Here is a 25,208-nt window from a genome sequence, read left to right as displayed (position 1 = left end):
AGCTCAGACCTGAAATGAGAAATATCTATCTTTTTTCCTTCATGTGCTTTTGCTTGCTTGCACACACACACACTTGCCGCACACCCTTTTCCTGATTGAGACGGAGTAAGTAGCTGTTGACCTCAAAAACGCCTGATGTATTTTCATCCCAATTCCACACGGCGAGGTCAGTTAGCAATGGACCACAGAGACCCGGCTGCTGTCTGGCGTTGGATGTGTGTGCATAACCTGCAGGCCTTGCATCAGCTTGAAACGCACACAAGCTCTTCACAACTTCACACACATGAAAACCGGCTGTCTCTTGTGAGACTGGGGATTGTTTGTCAGCTGTTTGTTTGAACGCCTGTTCAAAAGCCTTTTGATTTGAAATGAAGCTGCGAGCAGAAAGACGAGCAGTGCGGAGATACCAGACATTTCCATTCTCACTATACGACTACTCATCCTTTGCCAGCCAGCCAGTGCCCCACCGTTCTATAAATAGGACTGAGGAGATGGTGGAGAGGAGACTTTGTTGGAGAATGCATTTCCATGGAGACGCTCTTCTGTGGGCTGTGGCCGTGTGATCAGAGAGCCGAGCATTTGAGGAGGACACGATTCTGGGCGGGTTTAGCAAAAAGTATGTATTTACATTCCGTATTGTCAAGACAGACCCAGCAGTCTGGGAGAGCCAAATTACAACAAGCTTGTTCCTCTTTTCTGGTTGCAGATGTCGGAGTCGACTCCAAATACTGCAGCAGCAGCAGCTTCCCCATTTTGCTTGGGAATCAACCTGATATTGTCTGCTGCAAACCATTGTTTGTGACGTTTACATCAGTCCGTCTCGCTTATTACCACCCAAATGCACAGACAGTCAAACTCACAATCACAGATTTAAAGAGTAGGAGCATCTGAGGCTTTGGTATTGCACTGGAATCTCATGACCCACTGGCAGCCTGCATGAGTCACATGCTCCATTTGGTTGCTCTTAAAGTATGTAAAAGCGGTCACATGTTCAGAATGTGGCAGCTATATTAAATTATTTGAATGTTTTCACTTCAGTTGTTACCCTGTTCTGCTAATGTGGGTTACAGAGTGTAACTGTCGTCTCTTGGCTATTGATCTGGGTGGGGCTGTTTGCGTATCCAGTGGCTTTGTAACAAAAAAAGTGTTCCTTCCACTGTGCAAACGAAAAGCTTATACACTTCTCCCTGACCCAGTTATTTGTGTCTCTACTGTGGTGTTTTGCCTGCTGCTAGCCCATCTGCACCAGAGCCCCATAACTTCTGTTATTTCGTAGAGAGAAGACAATTATCTGCTTGTCAGAGAAAGGTCACCGTCCGAATTATTCCCCCATACACCCGCTGCATGGAAAATCAAATGCTTGTCATTCAGCCAGACAGTGACCAGGTATCAGCCTGGTTTTTGTTTACCCAGGGAAAATAGTTGAGTAGTGAGGAGGCAGCAGAGCAAATCAGTAAAGCACCTCCAGCTGAGCTTTCAACTCGCACTGCTAGAGCCTTTATCAACCCGGGTCCTGAGGGGAACCCTGGGTAAATCCCAACCTGGACATGAACTGGATGGGAAGGAATGGGATGGAGGGAGAAAAAAGCATGAGTATGAGAGGTGAGAGAGTGGGGGAGTTGGATAGTTTTTCGAAAGATAATAGCAACACATTTACACAGCTTTTTTGTTTGCTGCCTTAGGCAACGTTTCTAAAGTTACAATGTATTAAGCTGTCTTGTAAATCCAGATATTTTACACCGACGTTAGGAAGACGTGAGAAATTCTCCCCTGTAAGAAACCAAGGCTACAAAGTGCAGGTGCAGGTGGAGTTTGATTTTGAGGTGAGAAGAGAAGCAAATATCCAGGTTCCTGGAGCCTTTCTAAAAGTCCTTGTGCTGCTGTTGCCTGGGTAACACTTTGCACACTGAAAATGTCCTTTTTTTCCAACAGAGAATTGAAGGTCATTCATCTCGTTGTCTCCTGTTCTCTGCTTCTTATGCAAAAATGTTCTTCTTGACTCATCTCATCAGGCAGGATACGGTACGGTTCCCTGTGCAGACCTGCCCTCAGTAGAAAGCTTTCCTCACAACTCGGCTATTGGGTTATTGTTCTGCCCTGCACTCTTCACTTCCATCCTTTCAGTCGCCTCTTTGGAATAAATGTAACGCTGCGGTGCACAGGCAGTGTTCATTCCAGTCTGGAATTATTGAATTGCCTATGAGGCTTTCCTTCAAATTTATACTTCCTTTGATGCAAAATTGAATATAAATCAATATTTTGTCAAATATAAATTGAAGAGAGTTGCTGCTGCTCAATGTTTATCTTATTTTGCAGTTGTCACAAAAACCAAGAGGGGGAAAATGCATACTGTCTCCTTTCTGCAGTCTGTCTGTTGATTTATTGCCATTTTGTCCATATCTCTCCGAAACCCTGCGTTCAACTGACATCTTCCTACACGCCAAAATACATTTTTGGATGTCTAAGGAAGTGGGAGGGTCAGAGTATGATCAGTCTGTTCCCTCACATAGCCTCATACAAACTGACTGGAGTTCATTGATCAGAATAAGGACTGCTGTGCTACCCAGATTCTGGTGGAGCAAAAGCTACGAGACCACTGCTGTAATGAAAACAGAAACAAGACGGGAGGGACGTGTGTCAAAACTTCGGTTTGATTGTGATACCTGTACTGGCAATGGTGTTAAACACCTATGATGGGATTATGGCAGTTAAGCCTTTGACAGGTCGGTTTGCTCTGATGAAACTGCAATAAGAAAAAAAGTTGTCAAAGGTGATACCGATTGGTCAAAGCCCTCGGTAATGCTTCACAATAGATGCCTTGCTGATAGGAAATGTTTGATGTGAAGACGCAGCACAGCGTGTTCCATATGCATTAATAATGTCTTACATACAGCAGCTCATAGGCAGCGCTGTGATACTGCAGGTCAGCACAGTTAGTTCCTGATATGTGCAGTGGAAATGATATACAACCTTACAATGCCCACAATGCCTTCTTAAACCGGACTCATTATAGCACACTTCATTAAGTGTGCTATAATGAGTCCGGTTTAAGAAGGACTTACTGCAGATGAAAAGATCAGCCCTTCAGTCAAGTGTTGTGGGTGGAAGTGGTTTGTAATCCTGTAGCTCTCGACTATGTGTTGTTATGACCCGGCTCTTAGGCAACAACAACTAGGAGACTGGGACTGGGAACACTGGACCCAGGTGTTCCCAGTTGGCCTTAATGATCCCCCGCCAACAGGTATCTGGATAACATGGCGGACAGATTCACAGGAAAGGGCCAGGGTCGTCACACACACTTTCATGGCGTGTTGCTGTTGATACAGATGGGCAATATCACGGCTTGCTTTCATACTACTGACTACCTCCTGCCTCATATAAACACATCTTACATACATCCTCTTACGAACATAAAAACTTTCCCTTATGGGAAAGTGTTAACCCTTTCAAATGACAGGCCCATAAACATTCTATTGGTGTTGTAGACTAAAGTTGTGGTTTCCACCTGTCATGGTGTTCGCTAGATAATTTTTGGGGGTCACCAGATTTGTTGTTAAGAATAAAAAAAAAAACATATTTCAGACTGGGGAATGGTTTTTACATTACATTTCCTGTACCAGTGATGTTATTTGCCTCAGAATATATTTTATTGTATGTATTTGTAAGAGTCAAAGTGTGTGTGCACACAGTTTCTGACAGGTCGGGGAATTCACGGAACGCATCAACCAGCCATGCATTATGCATTATTTGTTCACATTTATTTATCAGAGCATTCACAATAATCACTCAAAAACAGCAGGTGGAGGCAACCAGAAATTGCTGATAACGCCGATTTGCATCTCTCTCTCTCTCTCTCTCTCTCTCTCTCTCTCTCTCTCTCTCTCTCTCTCTATCTCGTTGACTGTCCCTTGACTTCCCTGCCGGGGGAATGGAATTGACCCTTCCCTGCTACTCCACCAAGCTGTCAAAGCTGCCATGGAGCCCACACTGTCACTAACTGCACTCCCTGAAGAAATATTATCACATTTTTGTAAAAAGGAAAAAGCGATTTCATAGAGAAGCAGACACGAGGGTCTACAATATCCATTTGAGGGATATAACCAGGATGTCAAACTGACTCAGCAGTGAAAACTGGATCAAAAGACAAAGGTAGAAGCTAAAGCTTACAGATCACAGTGTTAAAGTGAGATACTACATTACAATGGTTGAAAACCACTGGACTAGAGTTCCAGTACAGGCTCAACTGGAAGTTAGAATTGAGCTGCAGTGTTGGGAAGTTAGTCTCTAGACTCATCCATCAAGAGGCCAAAAGAAGTCACGTGAGATGTGCTGATGGTTGCATAGCATAAGTTGGACTTGTTGGACTTGTCTGCAGAAAAACGGTCTGCAGACAAGGTGCGGTTGTCCTTTATGCTCATGCAACGGCTGACTCTTGCAAGCAAACTGCTTCCTATTGTGAGACCCACAATGTGTGAATACAGGCCTCATTGCTTTTCTGCTGGCAATGTAGAATTAGAGCCACTTAGTTTTGGTACCCGACAAAATACTGAGTGTAAGCCATATTTTGCTTAATATATACAACAGTTGGCTGTGTCAAAGTGTTTATGCATAATTGTGTAAACACGCAATGTTGGTCTTGACTGAAGATAAACTGTGCCATTTTGTGTCCCCATATTATAATTTATCACGGTTATTTATTCATATAGCATTGGGTAAGCATTGGGTAAGTAGGTGCTTCTTGCTATTTGTGGCTTTCACTGATGCTAAGAATGAGTGCTTGCTTTGTAATGACTACACACACACACACACACGCACACACGCACACACACACACACACACACACACACACACACACACACACACACACACACACACACACAGAGACAGACCTGCAGACATGCAGAGACACACACAGATAAATGTTTCCTACACAGTCCCTCCTCTCTGATGCTCACTCACTCTGTCTCTCTCTCGTGTGCCTTTGCTTCCACCCCCTCACACCCACGCTGCTACTCTCAGCACCGCTGATCATCAGCTTTATCTCCACAGCTTGCTAGGACGTGTATGTGTCTTTGGTATGAGATGATGAAGCAAACAGCACTTTCGGTACAACCTTTTCTGGTTTCCCCTTTGGACTGTGCTTACTTTAAATCCTTTTTGTCATTCCTTACTTCTTCATATTCAGTTCTTTCGTGTTAACTTGACCTTAAGTCCTCCCTTTAAAAGCTCAATGGAACCGGGTCTTTAAAAGTGTGATCCAGTAAGCAATGCTTGTTCTGACATTTCCAGGCCATTACGGCTTAACAACAGTACCAGCAATGTTATGGTGTCGCTCTCTCCGCCCTCCTGAGCTTTTTATAGGTAACATTTGGGGCAATGAATCTGACAAATATTTTCTATTGGTAGATGTAGGACTTCTTCCGAGCATGTATCAGTCTGTGTGCTGCCTGCACTGCTCTCTTATTCTGTCCAAGTCTTCCCCTGTTTTCCTTTTCTTCCGAGACACCTGGGGATGAAGCTGCTTTGTTGCCCTATTCCATTATGAATGAAGGCAGTTTTCAGCCCGCCCATTCATCTCTGCTGCAGCAGGAGCCACTAAGCTGTCAACCTCACTCTCTGCAACAACCCGCCAGCCTCGATGACCCATGTATGCGTATATGTGCGTGTATGCGTGTATCCGTGAATAAATGGCTGAGTGGGGTAGGACGTGGTTTCATCACGTCTCTCGAGTGATAAATGGTGAAGGCGGTCGATGACTCTGCCGCCCTCTCGCCTTCTGTCTGGTTTATATCGGTTTGCAGGAACCCTTCAGCGTGGCTCTGATAATTTCTTTGTCCAGCCTTGCAGCAAAGCTCACACAACCAATCACTTGTACATCCGCAGGCACACACAAAAATGTCTGCATGTCCTTGAGAGAAGAGGTTCTGTTGGGTTCACCGGGAGTCTGACTGTGTCTAGGATGTTGTCAGTTTGAGTCCTTCACATCCCCCTTGGCTTACCTGGACAGGTTATTGATATCTATCCGTGAGTCTTTATGTATCTGCCTGTCATAAGGGAACATCCGGGGAATCCCTGTTAATGGATCAGTTCTCCTTAGCTGTAAAATACTTTCATTGGATAGCGGTCACTCAGCAGCCCCCCCACCCCCCACCCCTCTTTGCCCTGCGTGTGCACGCATGGGTAACGGGGTGTGCTTAATGTGGTGGAAATTTAATTTAACTCTCCTCTTCCCCCCTCTCCTATCTAACTCTCTTCATCTCTGCTCTCTGTGGCCTGTGATTGCTTGCAGCCTCCCCACGTTCTCCTTTCCTCACCCCTCCTTCCCTCTTCCCCATCTCCCTGGGGTTGCATGCCTTTCTCCTCCTAGTGAGGGAGATGCAGAGAGGGCGAATGAGCAAGGCAGGAAGAGAAACTGAGAAGGGAAGATAAGTGAATGAGCAGAGATAGCCAGATCAGAATGTGAATCACTTAAATTGCGCAATAAATGTTGGTCACGTTGGTTCAGAGGAATTGAAAAGTGGCAGCTTTTCTGACAACAGCACTTCAAAGAGAAAACAAAAGAGAAATGTCACTGTGTCTATGTACATGCAATGTTAAATAGCTCTGTATATTTGATTGCAAGACGATATGATATATGTAGAAATAGCCGTCACACATCTGTTCTTGCTAACTCCCTTAACATGAAACAAATAGCATTTCCATTACTTGGCCTGTCATGAAAACAAGTTGTTTTAAATTATAGTGATAAACGATATTGTAATTTCATGCCACTGATATAATGATTATATAATAGCATAATAATGCAGGTAGATCCTTTTAAATGAGAAATTAACTTGAATTCTTAAGAATATACAGACACATGGAATTGGAATGTGAAAAAAATATTCAAATATCCTAAAAGTAAATAAAATGAAACCACACGAACAACACATCAATTAAATGGACTCCATGGCTCTGGTTACAAAAATACGGAAGCAGTGTCTCGCACAATGCCAATGTCTTATAGCTGCGTTCACACCATGTTCTGACACCTGCCTGACCCCTTTCCCTTTCGTCATGTTATTTCTGTAAGTGAGAGCCATGTTAAAGCACTCCCCAGGATCCAGTGTTAATTATCTCGTCTCTGAAGTACATTCCTTTTAGCATGTACACAACGGCTCAAGTGTCAGGTTTAGGCGACGAAGAAAGTTTAAAATGGTGGATAATCTTTTCTGGATTCACTGAGCTTTTATTGTGAAGTGTTGAATTAATTTAATTATTTAAAGATTTTTTTTCCAAATTAATCTTTTGAAGCGTATTCACTCGAAAAAACACAGATTAAGGCTTACTTTAGCTCCAACCCAGAGGCCTATTCGACTGCACGGAGGCCCACTTAAGTTAGCATCTGACATCTAAGATTAACCATTAGCTAATCTGAGCTGTTGCATCAGGAGACATCCGAGTGTTCTGGCTGCATGCTGATGAGTCCTTTCCAGTAATTAAAGCTTGCTGGGGGGGGGGGATCATGTCAGTTCAGGCGAGGGGAATGTGCAGAGGTGACAATATGTCTTGCCCTGACTCGGGGCTCATGTAAACTCTCCAGTATGTGTTGCTGCGGATCAGGCGGCATTCAGGTATCAAACACATCAGACTGACAACATGTGAAGTGTGACAGGTAAAGAGTTGGTGTGATTGGAGTTACCTGAGAAGACCTCAGGTTTAGGTTTATTGTGCCTGTTATCCGTGGTGATCGGTCTCCGAGCAGCAGCAAGCTCATAACACACACTGTGCCATAAGTCAATCAGTAAATCAATATGTGGCAGGCGGTGGTCGATAATTTCCTCACTGTGACAAGGGGTATGAATCTCATTCTTAGACTTTAACCCAGGGATGTGGCTGATTGATACATGCTATTCCATCTAAAAGTAGAAACAAAATTCCACTCAGTGACTTGTTTCTGTAACATATATTTTTCTTAGCAGTGTCTTTATCATGCTCTTCTCTTGCGCTACTGTTGGAAAATTTGATTGAGAATGTCCTCATAGTAATAACTTATTTTTTGGGGTGATATAAGAGTATTGTGAGTCCAAAAAAGCACAGAAGCATTGTTGCTTATTAAGGGTTCAAACTGCAACAATACCACTATCCTTTTTTTTGAGTAATTCTACTTTTATAAGTTTTAGATATGTGGCCCTCCAGTTGCCAAATCATCAAGTAACAATATTTCTGTTAAAAACTTCCTTTTTGTTATTCATAAAAACACATTTCCCATTGAGAAATGGTCATCTTTCAATGGGTGAACAACAAAAAAAGAATAACCAAAATTTCAAGACGTTTCAGCCATCTTTGTTGACATGCTAACCTGGTTCCAAGTCTGTGAATTTTTGTGGAGATGTTTTCATTAATTTGAATGAAGTGAAACTGACTGGCAGTTCAATGTGATTATCAGGGTATTGACCTGCAGGGACTAATGAGAGGCCTTCATCCTACGCTTTGGCTTGACAGTCTTCTAAACCCCCTTTTCGCTGTAGTATGTATCGGTTTACACTGATCCATGTTAATAAAATATAGCTGTTTACACTGTTAACGCTGAAAAACATCAAGTTAGTTAGATTTTGTAATTGAGAAAAAATAATAGCTTTTTTTTTGTCCATTATTTATTATTGTCTATTAGTTCTTGACCAGTTTATTGCCCAGCCCTTCTGTGACCTGTAAAGAACTCAACATATCGGACCCTGTCCACAATGTGGGATGTTTTCCCACATTTGTGTTGCCGCTTTGCAAGCAGAAAAATAGGTCTGTCTCATCACCTGTTTGTTGCTTATTGTGTTTATCTATATAGAGAAGGTGTTGTCAGCTGGTGCCTCTTGTATCAGGAGGATTAGGTGCTGTGTCTTGAGTTTGAATAGATTCAGTAGGACTCTACGCTGTGTGTTGTGGTTGGTATCTAGGGAGAGCAGCTGTACTCCTCTGTGGCGATCTAATCAACAGAAATAGACGGGGCTTCCCTCGCTGGTGTTGCAGAGAGGTTACAGCAACTTTTGTCAGAAACAACTCATATATGTAAGCTGGAGCGCATGGTAGTATATTTGTCACATCTTGAATAACAATAAAGCTTCTGAACCATTGCTTGTAAAGCATCATTTTTAACCCCCAGCTTTGACTTTGATGTTTGTTGGTCTAAAACGGCAGCACAGGTTTCTTCTTTGTTTACCATAGTCTGCGGAGAACTCATTATTTTTGTGGTCTCGCAATAATATCATTCAATTATTGTGAAATCACAAAAAAAGGTGATGCATTACATGACAAACAGAATTATTGTATTATATTTGGTTTCATATTAATGTTCTGTCGTTTATTTTGCACACCTTAGTCTCACAGTTATTGCATGATAAGTAACACCTGCAGTGTGTTTTTGAATGGGTGCTTAGTGACCCATACAGCCATATTATTCTGTAACTGTATTGCCGCAGCTTGAATTTGCTGCCAGAATGAAAATGAGTCAGTTTGGTTGCTTGGCAGAGACCTAGCATCAGTAAATATCCCACATCACAGCGTCCAGGATTTGACGAATGCTAGTTTCTCCTCCACAGTAGCAGACTTGAGGAGACTCTCTTGGCAGTTCATGGACACTTTTTATAGTCCCTTGAGTCTTGAATACGCCCCCTCCTATGAGTTGATGCTGTATGTCTGACTTGGCAAAGATAAGGAGGAGGCAATAATCCTGCTACGTCATGCTATCTTAGAACCAAGGTACACTGCTTATCTAATGTTGAAGGCACTCTGTTTAAAAGCTCCACTCTGGGTTGAAAAGGCCATCTCAAACACAATAACGAACAATTGAAAGTGCGTTTCATTAAATGTCCACAACGGTTCAAGAGTTACTTCTGCTTGTTTGCAGAGCTGGAGGAACAAAATGTCATCGATGTTATCACAGCACCTCTGCACGGAAGCTCATGTCCGAGGTTGACCGGTAGTGAACCTTCACAGGCCTGTATGCAGAGAATAGCCTATGAATGTGGGAGAAACTACAGACCTAATTGACACAAGTGTTCCTTGTTTAAAGATATATTCATAACTGCTACTACTGGCAGAAAATCAAATCAACATAATGTAATTGTCCTTTCTTTTCAATCATAATTAACCAAGGTTGCAAGTCATGAAAAGAAAGATAATTGTATGTGTTATAACATGTATAGCGAGACGGTATTAAGCACACACCCATTGATATAGATTGGAGCTGTGCTAGCGGAAAGGGCACACAGCAAATATGTAATTAGACAATTACTGTTAAACCAAGGCTGCTCGTGCCAGCCTCCTTATTATGGGCTGTTTCAGATTACTATTGATTAATTCATGCATAGCTTACATTTACCGTCAGCCCGGTGGCTTAATGGTTAGCTGTGCGCGTCACAGCTGGAATCCGCTCACCACCTGGGGCCTGTGTGAGGATTTTCTCCTCATGTCTGTGTGGGAGTGTCTGTGTTGTGTGCAAGCGTTTGTAAAGGTAAACCTGTCCTGGGTGAACAAAGCCTCTTTAAACCAATGCATGATGGGAAAGTCTTCAGCCTCCTGTAGCCCTGAAAAGGAGAATGGACTGATGCAAGGATAGTTTGTATAATATACTATGTATGAACAAATTCATTAAATGTATTCATGTAATTTGACATTTTAGGAAATAAGCGTTCTTGGTTTTTTTGCCTGGGGATGGAGCGAGGCTAGTTGTTTCCCCATGTTCTCAGCCTTAGTGCTAAGCTAAGCTAACTGGCTGCTGGCTGTCACTTCATATTCAGTGTACAGACATAAGAGTGGTATCCATCCTCACATTTAATTTTCAGCAAGAAAGCAAAAAAGAGATGTCAAACTATTCCTTTCTATTATGCATTTATCGCAATGCATGATAGAGAAGAATTACAGCTTTTTGAGATAAACGTGATAAGACAAACTAAGTGGTTAAAAGCACTCCTTATTTTAATGCAGGTGAGAAGAGATCAATATTTGCATGTTTTCTGGTTTGAACCTGCTGTCTTCCACACATTTTCAAACTCAGTTTAGCGCATGCTATTTTGGATCTAAGTAAATCAGGTAACTTTCATTTTTGACAGCGTTGCTTCTTAAATGCAATGGTGACGGTGGATGGTTTTGAAAATGTAATCATGTCTGACCTTTCTGGCTGCTATTGCTCACCGTAGAAAGCCAGGAGCAGGTTAGTGGAGTGTTGAAGCACCGAGCGGCTTGTATAATAAAAGTGTCTGTGGTCAGACCCCCCAGAGGCTAAACAAACCCAAATACATAGGTATAATATGAATGGTTTATGTGTTGCACTAGTTGTTGTTCAGTGGGCTCAGTTTTAAGGTGCTCTCCATGTTTGATAATGGGAGATTATACTACTTTATCTATATCTTATCTTTCCTCAGTGAGAGCTGGGAGCCAGGGAACATAGTGCATACGCTAACTTGAAGGTGAAAGTATTTCCGTCTTCTCAGTCTACCGTGACCCTCTTCTATATACCTGCCTAAACACATGCACATACACACAAACACACAGTGTAAAATCAGTCTCTCTCTACCGAAGCAACCTCCCATTTGTTCACATCCAGAAACATCAAAGCAACTGTATTTTGTAGTTTTCCTCTCATGTGATAACAGTTACCTTGCAATCAACCTAATTGATGGATAGTGAATAAACAACTCACTGCTCATCCCGCTTTAGATATGGACTGAGGAGGAGGAGGAGGAGGAGGAGGAGCAGCTGCAGGCTGGTCAGCTCTTTCATCTCTGATTGACGGTCACAGCAGCAGAGGCGGCCTCCCCCAGCGTACACAAGGAGCTTCACATGATAGCTCAGCTGTTTTGCACGCACAGCACCGACCACACGGCGTGTTGGAATTGCTGCAAAAAGGAAATTTGCCTGGCCGGTGTTGGGAATGGAAAATAAAAACTACCACTTTCACGCCTCATTATTACATAAGCCTCTTTTTAGCTCATTGTAACGTACTGTAGGTCCGGATGTTGGCTGATGTGGAAATAGCACTAGGTTTGCTATTTTCTGGTTTATTGTGATTATCCCGAACCCTTTCTTTCCAATTGGCGCAAACTACAATCCTTTCCAATTTTTCATTTCTGTCTGTTTGTGTCTTTTCTTCAGCAGGAGGTACTGTCTGCTCCTTTCACCCGTCAGACTGTCAGGAGAGCACATGGCCTCCGGCCTGCAGCCCACTCCACACTCTTCACCCAGCCTCCCACTGCCTTGTCTCCACAGGTTAGTGTGTCTGCATAAATGTATGTGTGTATTGCAAAGGAATTGAAAATAACATGGCATTTTATTTTTGGGGACATTATTGATTATTGTGCCTTACAGCCTCTGGAGCAAATCCCTATTGATTAGAGCTAGTTGGGTGTATGTGTCTGGCTCATGGATGTGGACGGCACATCAATCCAAAGGTTTTTAAAATGTTGACAGCAGCGAGCACCAGCATGGTCAGCACTATCGGACGCCTTCATCACTCTATTGCCGAAATTCTGTGCTAAACCCCTCATTCAGCACAAAATATTTTCTGTTGGCTGCCTCAGTTTGGATGTGTTTTTGGATTGATATCAACAACTAAAACACCTGTCATCCAAATCTGATTAATCCTCCACCACGTGCCCCTGGTTTGACTTCAATTAATCCATTGCTGTTTCTATTATTTTCCGTTTACCAATGATTAGCATGCAAGGCCTATTTATGAGAGAATCCTTTGAAGGTTGGTGAGGTCGCGGCACGGCAGCCTTTTAATAAAGCCATTACCGGAAGAAATCTATTCAAATGTATTCAAAAATCCCACTGTTCAAAGCAGCCTCTCCACTGGGGTGTCGTTACTTTGATTAAGAGTTGACATGAAGCAGCATGTGCTGCCATATGAGGCTGGCTTCCCATCAAACCTCTATACTGCCTGCAAATCAACACTTTGACAAATACCTATTTGTATTATAAACACCAGCAAGTTTTCGCAAATGAAATGTAGCATGTAACAATTGAGAACAAGCTGTTTCGGTGACATGTGGTTTCGGTGTGAAAGCAAACCAACAGATAATCGAACCCCAGTGCTGTTTTGTATGTGTGACCCAGAAACTTAATATTTGTCTGTGCACCGAAAACATATTGCAACTAATAATGACAGTTTTTCTGTTTTCTTTTTTTCCTAAATCAGCTCAGTCAAATTAAAGTCACATACTAGGTTGTGCAGATGTTTAATACACCTACCACTGCCTGGTACGTGTGACTCTTTCAAATTAAAAATGAGTTATCTGACAAAACTAATGGATGAGTTTGTGTTTTTGTGTGCAAGTCTCTTTCTGAGCCCAGAAACGTGACATCAATGCCAAATTAGTTTCTTTCTCAGTTATAAATTTGATTGACTATTGCCATCTGTTTTTGGATCCCCTGGTGGTTCAATCTGTAAAGTGTTTAATTTGCCACTCTGGAGTGTTGTGTTGCAGAAACGGAGTTGCAACAAATTGTTGAAAGTACTCTAATGTGTTGTTTACCACAAAGTTGTAGATTGAAGGCTTTTGTGGTACATAACGGATGCAGATGTGGATCTCACCTGGAATCTACATAACTTGTGAAGTGACATACTTAGCCTAAACTATACAATTTTTTTTTTTAAATAACTAACTTTGAGTTTGCTAAATTCAATTGTAATTGAGTTTTCTATAGTTAATTTTTTACCTTGGAGACTTTAACTGACAAGGTCCATTGTGTTGCCTCTGCTTGGCTTTTTATCATATCACATCATCTTCATCATCAGATTAGCTTATTTATCTGGATTCAAAGACTTATTTGTCACATGCAGTGACATTCAGATTTGGCTAATGTGTAACAGTTAAGACCAGCTCGCTTATACTGCCCTTTTCCGCATTGAACGGTTTGTTTGACTCTGAACTGACATGACCTGAATTGACTTCCCTCTTTTTGGACTTTGTAGCCATTTCAAGGCCACAACCAGCTGCTAAGCAGTGTAAATCTGACTGTGTTTAGCTGATGCTAATGTTACTAGTTGTAGTAGAGCTCTGCAGACTGCAGTTGCAACACCTTCTCCCTATGCCCTACCCTTATTCTGTGTTCACAGTCCCCCTATTAGCAACACAGCCGCAGGCTATTTTCAATGGAAGCCGTTGACATGAACAACAGCAGTAGTATAATTGTCAACTCATTTTTACATTATTCTATTGTGATTTTTGTATGTTATAAATAACTTAAAATAGCAATAAATGATGAAATTAAATTTTCTTAACTTCTTTCAGCAAATCTCTAGGGTACCACTATGTTTTGGATCACTACATTAGAAAAAATAAATGTAAAGGGTACAAACTATATGTAATGTATGCATTAAAATGTTAGTACATAAGTACATAGTTCAGTTTATTAATGTAAAATGTACACATGTCTCATTTTGGCAGATAAAAATATTCATATTTACTTATTTGTAGATTCAATTCCCACTTTTTCTGAGCACTTGAAAGATCTTTCATCCATGTTGCCTTCAAAGTTGAGTTTCAAGAATCTTTTTAAATGAACCTTGGGGTCAGACTGTTTTTAACTGCTTTTTTCTAAGGTCTAGAATGATAGTTGAAACTCGGGTTTTAAGGCAACATGAACATGAAAAGGTGCTCAGAAAAAAGGAAATTTAAACATTTACCAATTTCAAAATTCAACTTCTGAAGTTGATCGTGTGATATGATTGAGTGTCTTAAAAACAGCCACTAAGTGAAGCTTGTTTTTAAAGTGAGTGTTCACATGCATCCTTTGCTTAAGGATTATTACATCAATGTTCTCAGCACAAGGTGTCTTATAAGTGACCTTCCAATAGAACATGTCGGCCAGTCATAAGATCTGGCAGAATGACGTCTTAGTGCTTCACTTCGTCCTTCGTCTCTGCTCCAACTTGACTTGGTCAGACCACAACTCTTTGCACTTGGTATTCCTGTGAGTAAGGTCCAGCTAGAATCCAATAAAGCAGACGCATTATGTTAAAAAGATCAGCTCAAGGTTAAGTGTGTACATTTTTCACCAGGAAATGCGCTCGGCCCACCAACGAGCTTGCACAGGATGAAAATTTTATGATGAGAACAGGATATTTGTTCCTTGAGTGCTTGCAATCCTTCGTCTATGGATCGCAGTGCATTAGCTCATCTCCTTTTTTCTTTGTGTGCTTGCATCGATGTGTATGTATGTGTGGTTACGTTCCTGGGAGCGAGTGTATGTTCAAGTGTGCTTTGTTTGTGTTGGTGTATGTGTTTTATAATGTCATTGGGCTGTATGAAATGGAGAAGGCCGGCACAGGTTTGCACAGGGTGGGGGTGGTTGTACAGTGAAAAATGAGCTGCGGTTTTCCTCGGACTGTGTTTACTTTTTTTTTTTTTTTACTGCAGCAGGTCGCTCGGCAAGGCATTGGGGGAAGGTTGCTGAATGAGAACGGTGGAAATGTAGACATGAATTTACACTGCCGGGAAGTCAAAACATCAGCTGTGGGTTATCCTAGCAAGGCCTTGTTCACGACGGGGTGAAACAACAGAGCTGAGAGGGAGCTAGTTGATAGTCCCGAGTGTCCCTCTCTCGTGCCTCTCAGCCTCCAGAGGGAGAGCTGTTTGTTCAGAGGGCTGGGGAGGGAGGAGACACGGGAGGCTCAGCAGGGAGTGTTTGCCTTGCCAGGGCTTGTTGCCTCTGCTAGGTAGGGCTGTCATAACTGCAGTAGAAGAAGGGAACATCAGCAGTAGAAGGAAAATCAGAATGTATAAACTTATTAGTCTTGCAAACATTGTCTTTAACCATGCATGCTGCGCTGTCTGCCATTTATGTACCGCATTGATTTCAGCCAACTTCTTTTTTACCTCCCCGTTTATCCCTTTTATTCATTTCATTGACATCCCTCTCCTCTCGCTCCTGCATTGCTGCAGTACAGGCACTTGTCTCTTACTTGGCTAAGCCAGCGCTCCCCCCACCCTCCTCCCTATTGCTCATTGGCATCCATCAGTTTAGCTGCAGCTTCCCATGAGGGCTGATGGGTCACAGCTATACACACAAACACACACACACAGCCGTTCTCAGCAGCACTATTCATGCATGGCACTCTCAGCCCATCTGCGATTCGGCTCCTACAGATGGGAGCTGAGGCAATTCGGAGAAGTTGACAAATGTCACACCGACACATGAATGGAGAAATCGGAAACAAGTTGTTGGTTCCTTAATGGAAACTTGCCGGTTTATGCAATTCATGTTACTCAATGTGTAATAGCACGCAAGAAACATTTGCAGGGTATATTGGTGGATGGATTTAAGGTAAGATAGATGGAAAAGGAGCAGCATAATGTTGCGTTCACACTACGAGCAACGAGCGTGGCCAGCTACATTGTCGACCAGTCACAAGTTAAAGTGTTGCTGAAGTGCTCGTTGATGTAGTTTGCGTCATTAAATATCACAGGGAATGGCGCTTTTTCAGACAGAACGGAACAGGGTCAAACACACATTACTGGAGACTTTTCCCAAGGGAATTACCCACTATTCATAGCAATGTGACATTAAACACAGGGTTACCAGTGGAAGCATGGAGACGTAACAAAGAGGACGGTGCAGGGATGTTCAGCCTGGCAAATTACATTTACTTAGAAACATTAAGGATAAAAGATGGACAATAAAAACAAATGAAAGCAGAGATTTTATTACACAGATTCATTCATCAAACATATAATTTTGTCATTAAAGCGAAGTGGATAGATTATTTGAAATGACCTCTCATTTTGTCAGGAAAGAGCCTGGAAGACATTCCAATCAGGGTGAAAAAAGTACTATATAAATAACCACAATTGTACATAATATTTTTTGACGTTGTCATGGTAATGTGATAAGTTGCAGCAAAGTGCTGTCCCATTCTTATTTACACCATTTCAAGCGCCAACAGTCCCAACCATTTGCCTGGTGAGGTCACTAGGTCCCTGGGTGTTCAGGGTTGAAGGCCTTAGGTGGGACATTGGGATTGGCCCTGTTTGTTGCATCATGTCACCGGCTTCAATTGAAAATAGCCTGCCGACGTGTAGCTTGTAGGATGACTGTGAACACAGAATAAGGGTGGGGCATGGGGAGGAGGTGTTGCTAGGGCAGTCTGCAGAGCTCTTGAGCAAGCCACACTTGACAGGCACTTTGAACCTGTTCCCTGCTTCATGTCTTCACCAAGCCTGTCTATGTCAGTAGGAGCTCTCCTTTTTTCCTGAAAAAACATCAGTCCTGTCTTGTAATGTTCCTCCTGAAGGCAACAAAGACATTGATCAGTCAAAAAATAACAAGGTTCAGTCAGTTTAAGTGTTTATTGCTCTTTCATCTCTCTTTGTAGGATGACTTTGTTAGTTATCTACACCTACTTGGTGTGGCAATCACACATTCTCCGATCTCCGTCAGGTGGGTGTAGTTCAAAGGCAGAATGAGCCGCTTTACACAGAGAGCCCATTATGCGGACTTGTATCGGTGTGATAAGCAGTTGGGAAATGGTCACTCGCTGGAAACAATGGCTGCTGTTTTCTCCAGGAGGCAGGTGTGTTATGAAGAGAGCCATGAGAACAGTTTGTTGCTCTATTTAAATGATGCATTGGACTGCCCCAGCAGAAGTAGCTCGTGTGTGTGTGTGTGTGTGTGTGTGTGTGTGTGTGTGTGTGTGTGTGTGTGTGTGTGTGTGTGTGTGTGTGTGTGTGTGTGTGTGTGTGTGTGTGTGTGTGTGTGTGTGTGTGTGTGTGTGTGTGTGTGTGTGTGTGTGTGTGTGTGTGTGTGTGTGTGTGTGTGTGCATATCCATTGCGTCTTCTCTTTTTATGGCATCAAGTCAGCAAGAGTTAGTGCCATACCGTCCATTTACTCTGATTGACTATAAACTGTATGGAGTTGGTAGTCCAAACTTACTCATCACCCAACCAGTCAAATTTGAATGTTGTCACAAAGTATTTTCCATCAACGCTCATTTTTAAATCTGAATTATTTTTAGTTTTATTAAGTCACTCAAGGAGATTTGGAGGAAAACAATGTAGAAAAGTAACAAAGACTTTGCTCAAGTTATCCATGCCACTCTAAGCAATCATTCTGCTTTTATAGGGTCAGACAACGCCATGTCTTTTCACAGTTTTCATTCATGTAGACTAAATGAACCAGAGGTTTCATTTCACTCGCCTGTGAGTGTAAGAGGAGGATCAGAGTGAGAAACGTGTGTGGAATATACTGTGTGCAATTTTGAGTAAAAAAAGTACTTTATCTCTGAGTCATAACTCTGTCACATATTAACACATGGACATGATACACATTTGTTAGATTCAGTTCGACTAAAATTTTCAAAGAATATCAATATTTGCTCCATCCATAAATCCATAAATCCTCTTAGAAATCATACAAAAAAAGACTATCCTTTATAATACCAGAACTTGCCAGAGAATCATCACGTTTCTATTTTTTCTTCAGTATGAAAGTGGCCTGGTGATAGCTGTCTTTGTAGCAATCGGTAAATTGCAAAAAGGAAGTGCTAATAGCTGGTTCGGCAAACTTTTTTTAGTGGTGCCAATTTTCCAAAATGTGTCAAAATATAGGCTTTAAAAACTGTGGTTCAAGTTGTAGCCCACAGCTAACTCGCTGTCTCCATGGCAATACTGTACTTTTAGTTTACATCCCCCAAAAACACTTAACTATAAGAATTGTAGTTTGATAACTAGCAAGGTTACCTACGAATAGAAGGGGAATAAGAATAAAGATAGGTGTGACAAAACCAATTAATATGAACTTTATTCTCTTCTCTTATTCTTCTCTCTTAATCTCTTATATTACTTGAATATCAAAACTCTCCTCATCCATCCATTCATACACAGAACAGGGGGCATGGATGTCTCAGTTTTGTCTGTCCTACTTTGAAAACCCCTGATCTAGACTGACAGTTCTAGTTTCCCCAGGCTTAGCTGCACCTTTTTAAGGAGACTGTTGACGTGAATGGCTGTTATTATAATCACGCCTTATCACACACAAACACACCCTCATAAAGTCACTACATCTGAGTTGCAAAACACGCTCTTTCCCCTCCTAATCCCCGAAATGTTTTCTTCAGAGACTAGCCATACCAGCATTTTGTTTATAGAATTTACAATTAGAACTGAAAGAAGAGACATTTGCCAACCCCTCAAAAAAGATAAATATGTAGTAGAAAGCCCATATGTAAAGATGTGTACAACTTATCTCAAAGCCTCAAACGGGGGCTTACAATCGAAGCTGCTAAACTAACAAAAGAGTGATTGGACTGGCTGCTTGTGCTGAAGCCTCTTCTGATTGTTCTATACAGTCCTGACTCTCCCAGATGGGCAGAAGTGAGCTTTTGTTTTCTTTATCTTCCATGGTTGGCAGGGGAAGATAAAAAGGCAAGGTGTGTCTTTATCTGCATCTTATAGTTTACAAAATTACACCACTGCTTTTAACAGATGGAAGTTCACCCGCTACAACTTGGTATAACTCTATTCCCCCTGAAAATCTTGAATGCATTTTCAGAGTTGTTCAGTTTTAATTAACTCAGCAGTTAATTATGATATTGCTAAGACCATTATGATATAATTATCTGTTTTGAGTGGCAATGCAAAGTGTCATGAGTCATCGCAGCGTAATGTTATCAGATTTGGATGAAGTGCCATTTGATAAGAAACAAAGCAAAAAGCTCAACCCGCTCTTAATGTATCCAAACAGCTCTTTGTGAGTGTGGTGTTGCTGTGCGAAACAAGTGCAGTAAGAAATACTTGTCATTTAGTTTGTTGCTTTCAAATCGAATTGATTATACCACCATGACACACAGATGCAGGTAGGCTTTGTGAGGATTAAAACTACCTGTAAGGCTGAGATACCACCACTGCGTCTAATAACATTATTGATCTATTTGTGTGTGTCTGTGTGTTGGTGCCTTTCACAGATATTGCACAAATAAAATTGCAGCAAAAGGAGATCTATCGAGATTCTTATTTCTGTTTTCATTTTCAAACAGAGGGTCTGCGGGGTGAAAGACAGCCCTAATATTGCTAGATACCGGTAAACAAACAAGTGAAGTTGTGATATAAAGGATTGGGGTGTGAAGAGGATTTTATGTCAAAGTGTTTTGTGGATCCCAAATGAAAAATCAACACTCGTGAAGTTTCATAACACAGACGCAAAGACTTTATTAAATGACAATCTTAAGTAGAACTTTTAATTTACATCACTACAATCTCTTATGAAAAAAGTCTGCTTAAAGAGTCTAGTTTATAACAATTGTCTGGCCTGGACTTGATCACAAAATCGATAAAAATGATTTCACGAAGATAGCAGATTTCCTTTCAGATGTCTTTTTTGTTATCTGTTTGAGCAAACCCATTAGTGTTCACACCTTAAAGTTCATTGATTGTGCTTGGCTAGTCATCGTTGCTGTGTAAAAGTTTATGTTAGTCTTAAAAGAACAACCTGGAAATCCTGAGAAAATGGGCTGACTTTGTCTTCCTTGGATATCTGTGTTGTCTCAGAAGAGATGGAGCAAATCTGTTCACTTCAGCACCTAATGACTAGGTTGTATCAAGGACACTATATAATTTAATCAAGTAAATTGTAAGTAGTCTCATAAGCATAATCACATGGTCAGAAAATGGAATTCATGGGGGTCTTATTTTACCCACATTAATGCTTTAATCGTGTTATGACTAGATTATTTATGTACGTGTAAATGAAGACACTGCTGAATAGCTGCAAGATGATGAGTCTACAGAAAATTCTTGGCCGTTGAATTTGAGAAGCTGACGAGACAAGATGACATTTGCAGCTGATATTTTAAACCGCAAAAAAGATTTGCTGTGTTTAACTCTGACAGGTATAGTGTGACATCCTATCACCTGCAATTCAAGATGGACAAATAAAATAAATCCATACCAACAAATGGTTAAAAAAATATATGTTTTTTAAGCGTCAATGGGTTTAAAGCTGTACTGGGCTGACATCAAACGACTTTCTACGTTCCAGTTTACACCAGTGATCAAGCGGAGGCCATGCTGTGTCTGGAAGCTTGCCAAGGGTGACGCCGTAAGGCACTGGTCTCAGAAACACAGTGATCACTCTGAAGCTGTTCAACCTCTAATTTGTTCTAATAGTAGCCTCTGGAGGGTAACTTAACATGCATATTGTTAACATCTGGTGAAGACAATGAAGATGTTTTCCTTCAAGGTACCTGAATCACTCTAATTAGCTCACAACCATGGGAAGCGAGTTAGTTCGTTGTGGGAGGCACTGTGAAGGGGATATTTTGGTGCCCTTGCCTGAGCTTAATCGGCAACATCCAAGCTAGACTGACTCCTGCAGTGAGGGAGAGAGGGAAATGGGAAAGGAACAACAGCAGTGGGGGGTCAGGCCCTTGAGAACCATGGATTAATAATATCGCATTTGAGGTTCAAGGAGGACAGGCGGCGCAGCGATCATCGTTCTGGTGTTGAGGATTAAGATATTGTGAATGGGATCATTAGGACAGAGAGATATGGCGACAGTGTTTTTGTCTGAGCATTAGGGTGGCTGACTAGATTTCTTCAATTTAAGGTCATGATGCCATTTAAAGGGAGATGAAAGGGCAGAGATAAGAGGAAGAGCTAGAGGCGAGATGAGAGTGGATGGGGACGATCTTTAACAAAGTCGTAATCAGCCATGCGGTCTGATCCGGCATTGATATCTGCTGACATCATTAGACACTGCTCAGTTTTTTTTGCTTCTTTTCTCCTGCCCCTTGTGTGGTCTGTGAGTCAGGGTGCTATATGTTGGGGCTCCCAGAACCAGGACCCTTTGAGATGTGAAAGACGGGCTCTGTGCGTTATTTGACTGCTGTGACTTCCATTCCCCGGCCCTCCAGGTGGGCCGAACGATGGACGATTTACAGATGCTGACCCACTTTCTGCAGATTTCGCAAAGTCTGTGTGAGAGAGGACTGGACCCAATGGAAATACATTCTAGACTCACTTTCTTTCTAAGAATACTATGAAAATCATATTCGGAACAACTAGGCGCAGTTTATTCAAGAGACATATTTGAACCTCTGACTTCAGTCTCATAGCTCTTTGGAAATTATGCCACAGTGACATGGATGTAAAATGGCCAAAAGGTCTAATTTTTGGAAATAAAGTAACAACTGAGTGCGACCAAGTAAAAGTTTTCAGTTGTTTAGACTTTAGCTGGTTTTACATGTCCTGCTTTGATTTGTCTCAAACTCTGTTTATGCCACAGGGATAAATTCCTTCCAAATATATTCAAGTTTTGAAAGCATATCTTTTATCTATTTCTTATCTTCTTATCTTATATCTAGTTGTCAGTATTTGGAGCTGAAGTCAAGATGAGTTACTCTACTCTGTAAGCCTGGTACTATAAATACATTTTACTACCTTTTGTGTGACATAGATATTCAAATATTGATTTACTGCTGCACACTAGATGTGAAACACTCCTACTCTTTCCACTCCATTTTCAAACCAGCAGCCATTGGTTCAGTTGTATTTATTATAATATCTCTGTGAAGGGAAAGGTTTTTTTTGTTATCATTCAGAGGAGGCACAGATGTAAAATACCATCTGACCATTACAGTAAACGGAGAACAGTCCATTATAAAGGAGCAGCTGCAGACTACATGAGGGAGGCAATGGTGGTTTACAGTTTGTCTAGGCTTGCCAGTGGGTTGAGCAGGGAAAATGCTCAGTAAAAAGACAAGTTGGGACTAGTCATTAATTTATCCTGGAAGAAAAATCCATCCTGACAAATGCACTATATATTTTTTTGACTGTTGCGTGTATTTATTTTTGTGGCTCTACACTTTAAAATCATCATTGTAGTTAGAAAAGATTGAAATCATTGTAGCTCTTGAGCTGTGTGTTACTATGCTCTGTATGAGTCAGTAAATGTGCTGCAGCCTCTCCTTAGCTCCTTCACCAGTGCCTCGTCCAGTCTGTGTCTGAGTGGCATTCATTAGCCCAGTTTTAGATCTGGTATGTCATTCCATATGCCATATGCCATATGTCCATGTGGACCACAGCAGAAACTCAGACAAACTCGCTGACAAAGCCAAGAGGGGAGTTTTAATTCTGTGGAATCAGTTTTCAACACGCTCTTGTCCTCTCCATAGACCATCCACTGATGAGGCCAGACAGCTAATAGTGCAGATAGTTGGACACTCACATAGACGTAGGGAGAGCACTGTCAAAGTTCCTCACAGGGAGCATTCCCAGGCCCCGCTCCGTAAATAACGTCTACACGAGGAAACCACAGTTGGTCTGTGAGACACTGTAAGCTGCCCTGAATGTTGCCTCACATGCTCTTATCAGCATCCAAGGACAGCTCTGCATCATGGGAATAATGGTAAAACATGCACTCTACTAGCTGCTTTATGACCATTTATGGTAGCAGCTGTCACAACAGATCCTCTTATGCTTCTAAGTGTGCAGGGAAGAAATGAACTGATAGTCTTTATATGAAAGGATATTTCTACAAATAATACAATTATCCCATTGCTTAAATTGTTTACACGGACAAAAGATGATCCCCTGATTTATCAATTTCCCAATTACTTTTTTCACGTCACTTCCATCGATCCTGTCACAGAGTGAGTAGTTTCAGTGCCTGCAGGTTGAAGCAGAGTCACCACTGATCAGCCCTATTAATCAACAATACGGCAAATCTACTTCACCTCATCACTCACTACAAAACTTATAAATAAAAAAAAATAATATGAATGGGTCAAAAAACAAAAAAACATTCGAGATTGATAGCGACCTGGCTGACTTGAAATTTTAATTTGACATTTTCACTGTTGAGCGCATGTTTGGTCTGAGCTGACATTTAATTGGCCAGTCACTCAACTGAAAAGCTTGTACCTTTTCAAATACTCAAGACATAAGATTAACTGAAAGGTGAACACTGTTGATGGCCTTTCTTAGAACTCTTCAAAACTTTTTATAAAGGAGTATGGAAAGGATGTAGTATAGTAAACTTCATTTTTGGTATATATTTTTGGTAATATTTTTATTTTCATTATGGATTAATCTGTTGATAACAGTTCAGAGATAACTATTTAGTCTTTTAACAGAGATTTTCATATTTTGAAGTGCCCTCCCCTGGTTATTTGGTTTTACCTATCTATGACTACAGTCATCAGTTGGAGCTGCAGCAGTGGCCGTGATACACAGCTCATGAAAATATTAAGGTACCTTAAAGCCCCTGGGGCCAAATTGTGTTTAATGTGCATCAAACATTTAACCTATTTTTTGAGTCTGTTCTGTACACAATGTCGTGATACACATCGTTTTAGATTAAGTGTGATATTGTCACTTCAAGGATATAGTTAATCCTCGTTATGTCACAGTAAACATTCATAAATCCACGTAGAAATCGAAGAAAAAAGACACTTTTGATAACTTAAAAAATTGCCTGTGAATTCTCATGGTTTTTGTTTTCTTCAGTGTCAAAGTAATCTGTTGACAGTTGTTTGTATACCAATGGGTACCTTGCAAACCGGAATTGATAAATACTAATTCTGCACACTTTTTAATTGAGAAATCTTTAAAGTGCTTTGGTTTCTTTTGACCAATGTCCTAAAACCCATAATTGCCAATAGACTTTCTGTCCATTGACTGATCAATCCATCAAACCATTATTTCATAAATCAATCCGTCAATCAGTAAAACGTCTAAACAACTCAAAATGATTCAGTGCAGAATACTGAGAAATGCTAAATAACCTGGAATATACAGTTTAACGTAGCTGAATTGTGACCTCAACAGCAAGATGTTGAAACTTGTTTTGCAAATAGAATAACTATATTGATTTACAAAGATTAGATGAAGGTAAAAAGTTTGTGTGTGGCTCTTTGGCGAAACATAACTCGTCTGATTACGAAAGCATGGCAAGAGATGAAGCAGAAGAGGGAAAAGTGGAGCATCTTCCACCCTTCAGCATCCCAGATGAGAGAGAACTCAGTGGTGACTTAGAACTAATGCGTCTGCTCTGAACTCTTGAGCTTTGAATCCTGGAGGGGAATGTTTTTGCCACAGAAATCCTTTTAAAAGTTGTGCTTTGTGCCTCTTTAATGGACCTGTTATACTCACACCTAGATATCATGGCGATTTGACAGACTATCCCGAGGCCAAACGTTTCTATAAAACTCTGTAGAATATCACTGTTACTCTGTCGC

General features: G+C 41.3%; 1 protein-coding gene across 2 annotated transcripts in view; it reads left to right on the top strand.

Annotated features, from left to right (window-relative positions):
* mcu (mitochondrial calcium uniporter) overlaps nt 1-25,208 on the top strand; it is a 50,077-nt gene that overhangs the window by 11,383 nt on the left and 13,486 nt on the right. Inside the window, exon 2 of one of the 2 annotated variants that reach the window (XM_054600178.1) lies at nt 12,130-12,240. In XM_054600178.1, the coding sequence (XP_054456153.1) occupies nt 12,130-12,240 (111 nt within the window). Of the gene's footprint in view, nt 1-12,126; nt 12,241-25,208 lie in introns of both variants that reach the window. The other variant, XM_054600177.1, reaches the window with a different exon arrangement.

Source organism: Anoplopoma fimbria, chromosome 6, assembly GCF_027596085.1.
Source record: "Anoplopoma fimbria isolate UVic2021 breed Golden Eagle Sablefish chromosome 6, Afim_UVic_2022, whole genome shotgun sequence".
In the NCBI taxonomy this organism is placed as follows: domain Eukaryota; kingdom Metazoa; phylum Chordata; class Actinopteri; order Perciformes; family Anoplopomatidae; genus Anoplopoma; species Anoplopoma fimbria.
This window is presented reverse-complemented; position numbering and strand designations above follow the sequence as displayed.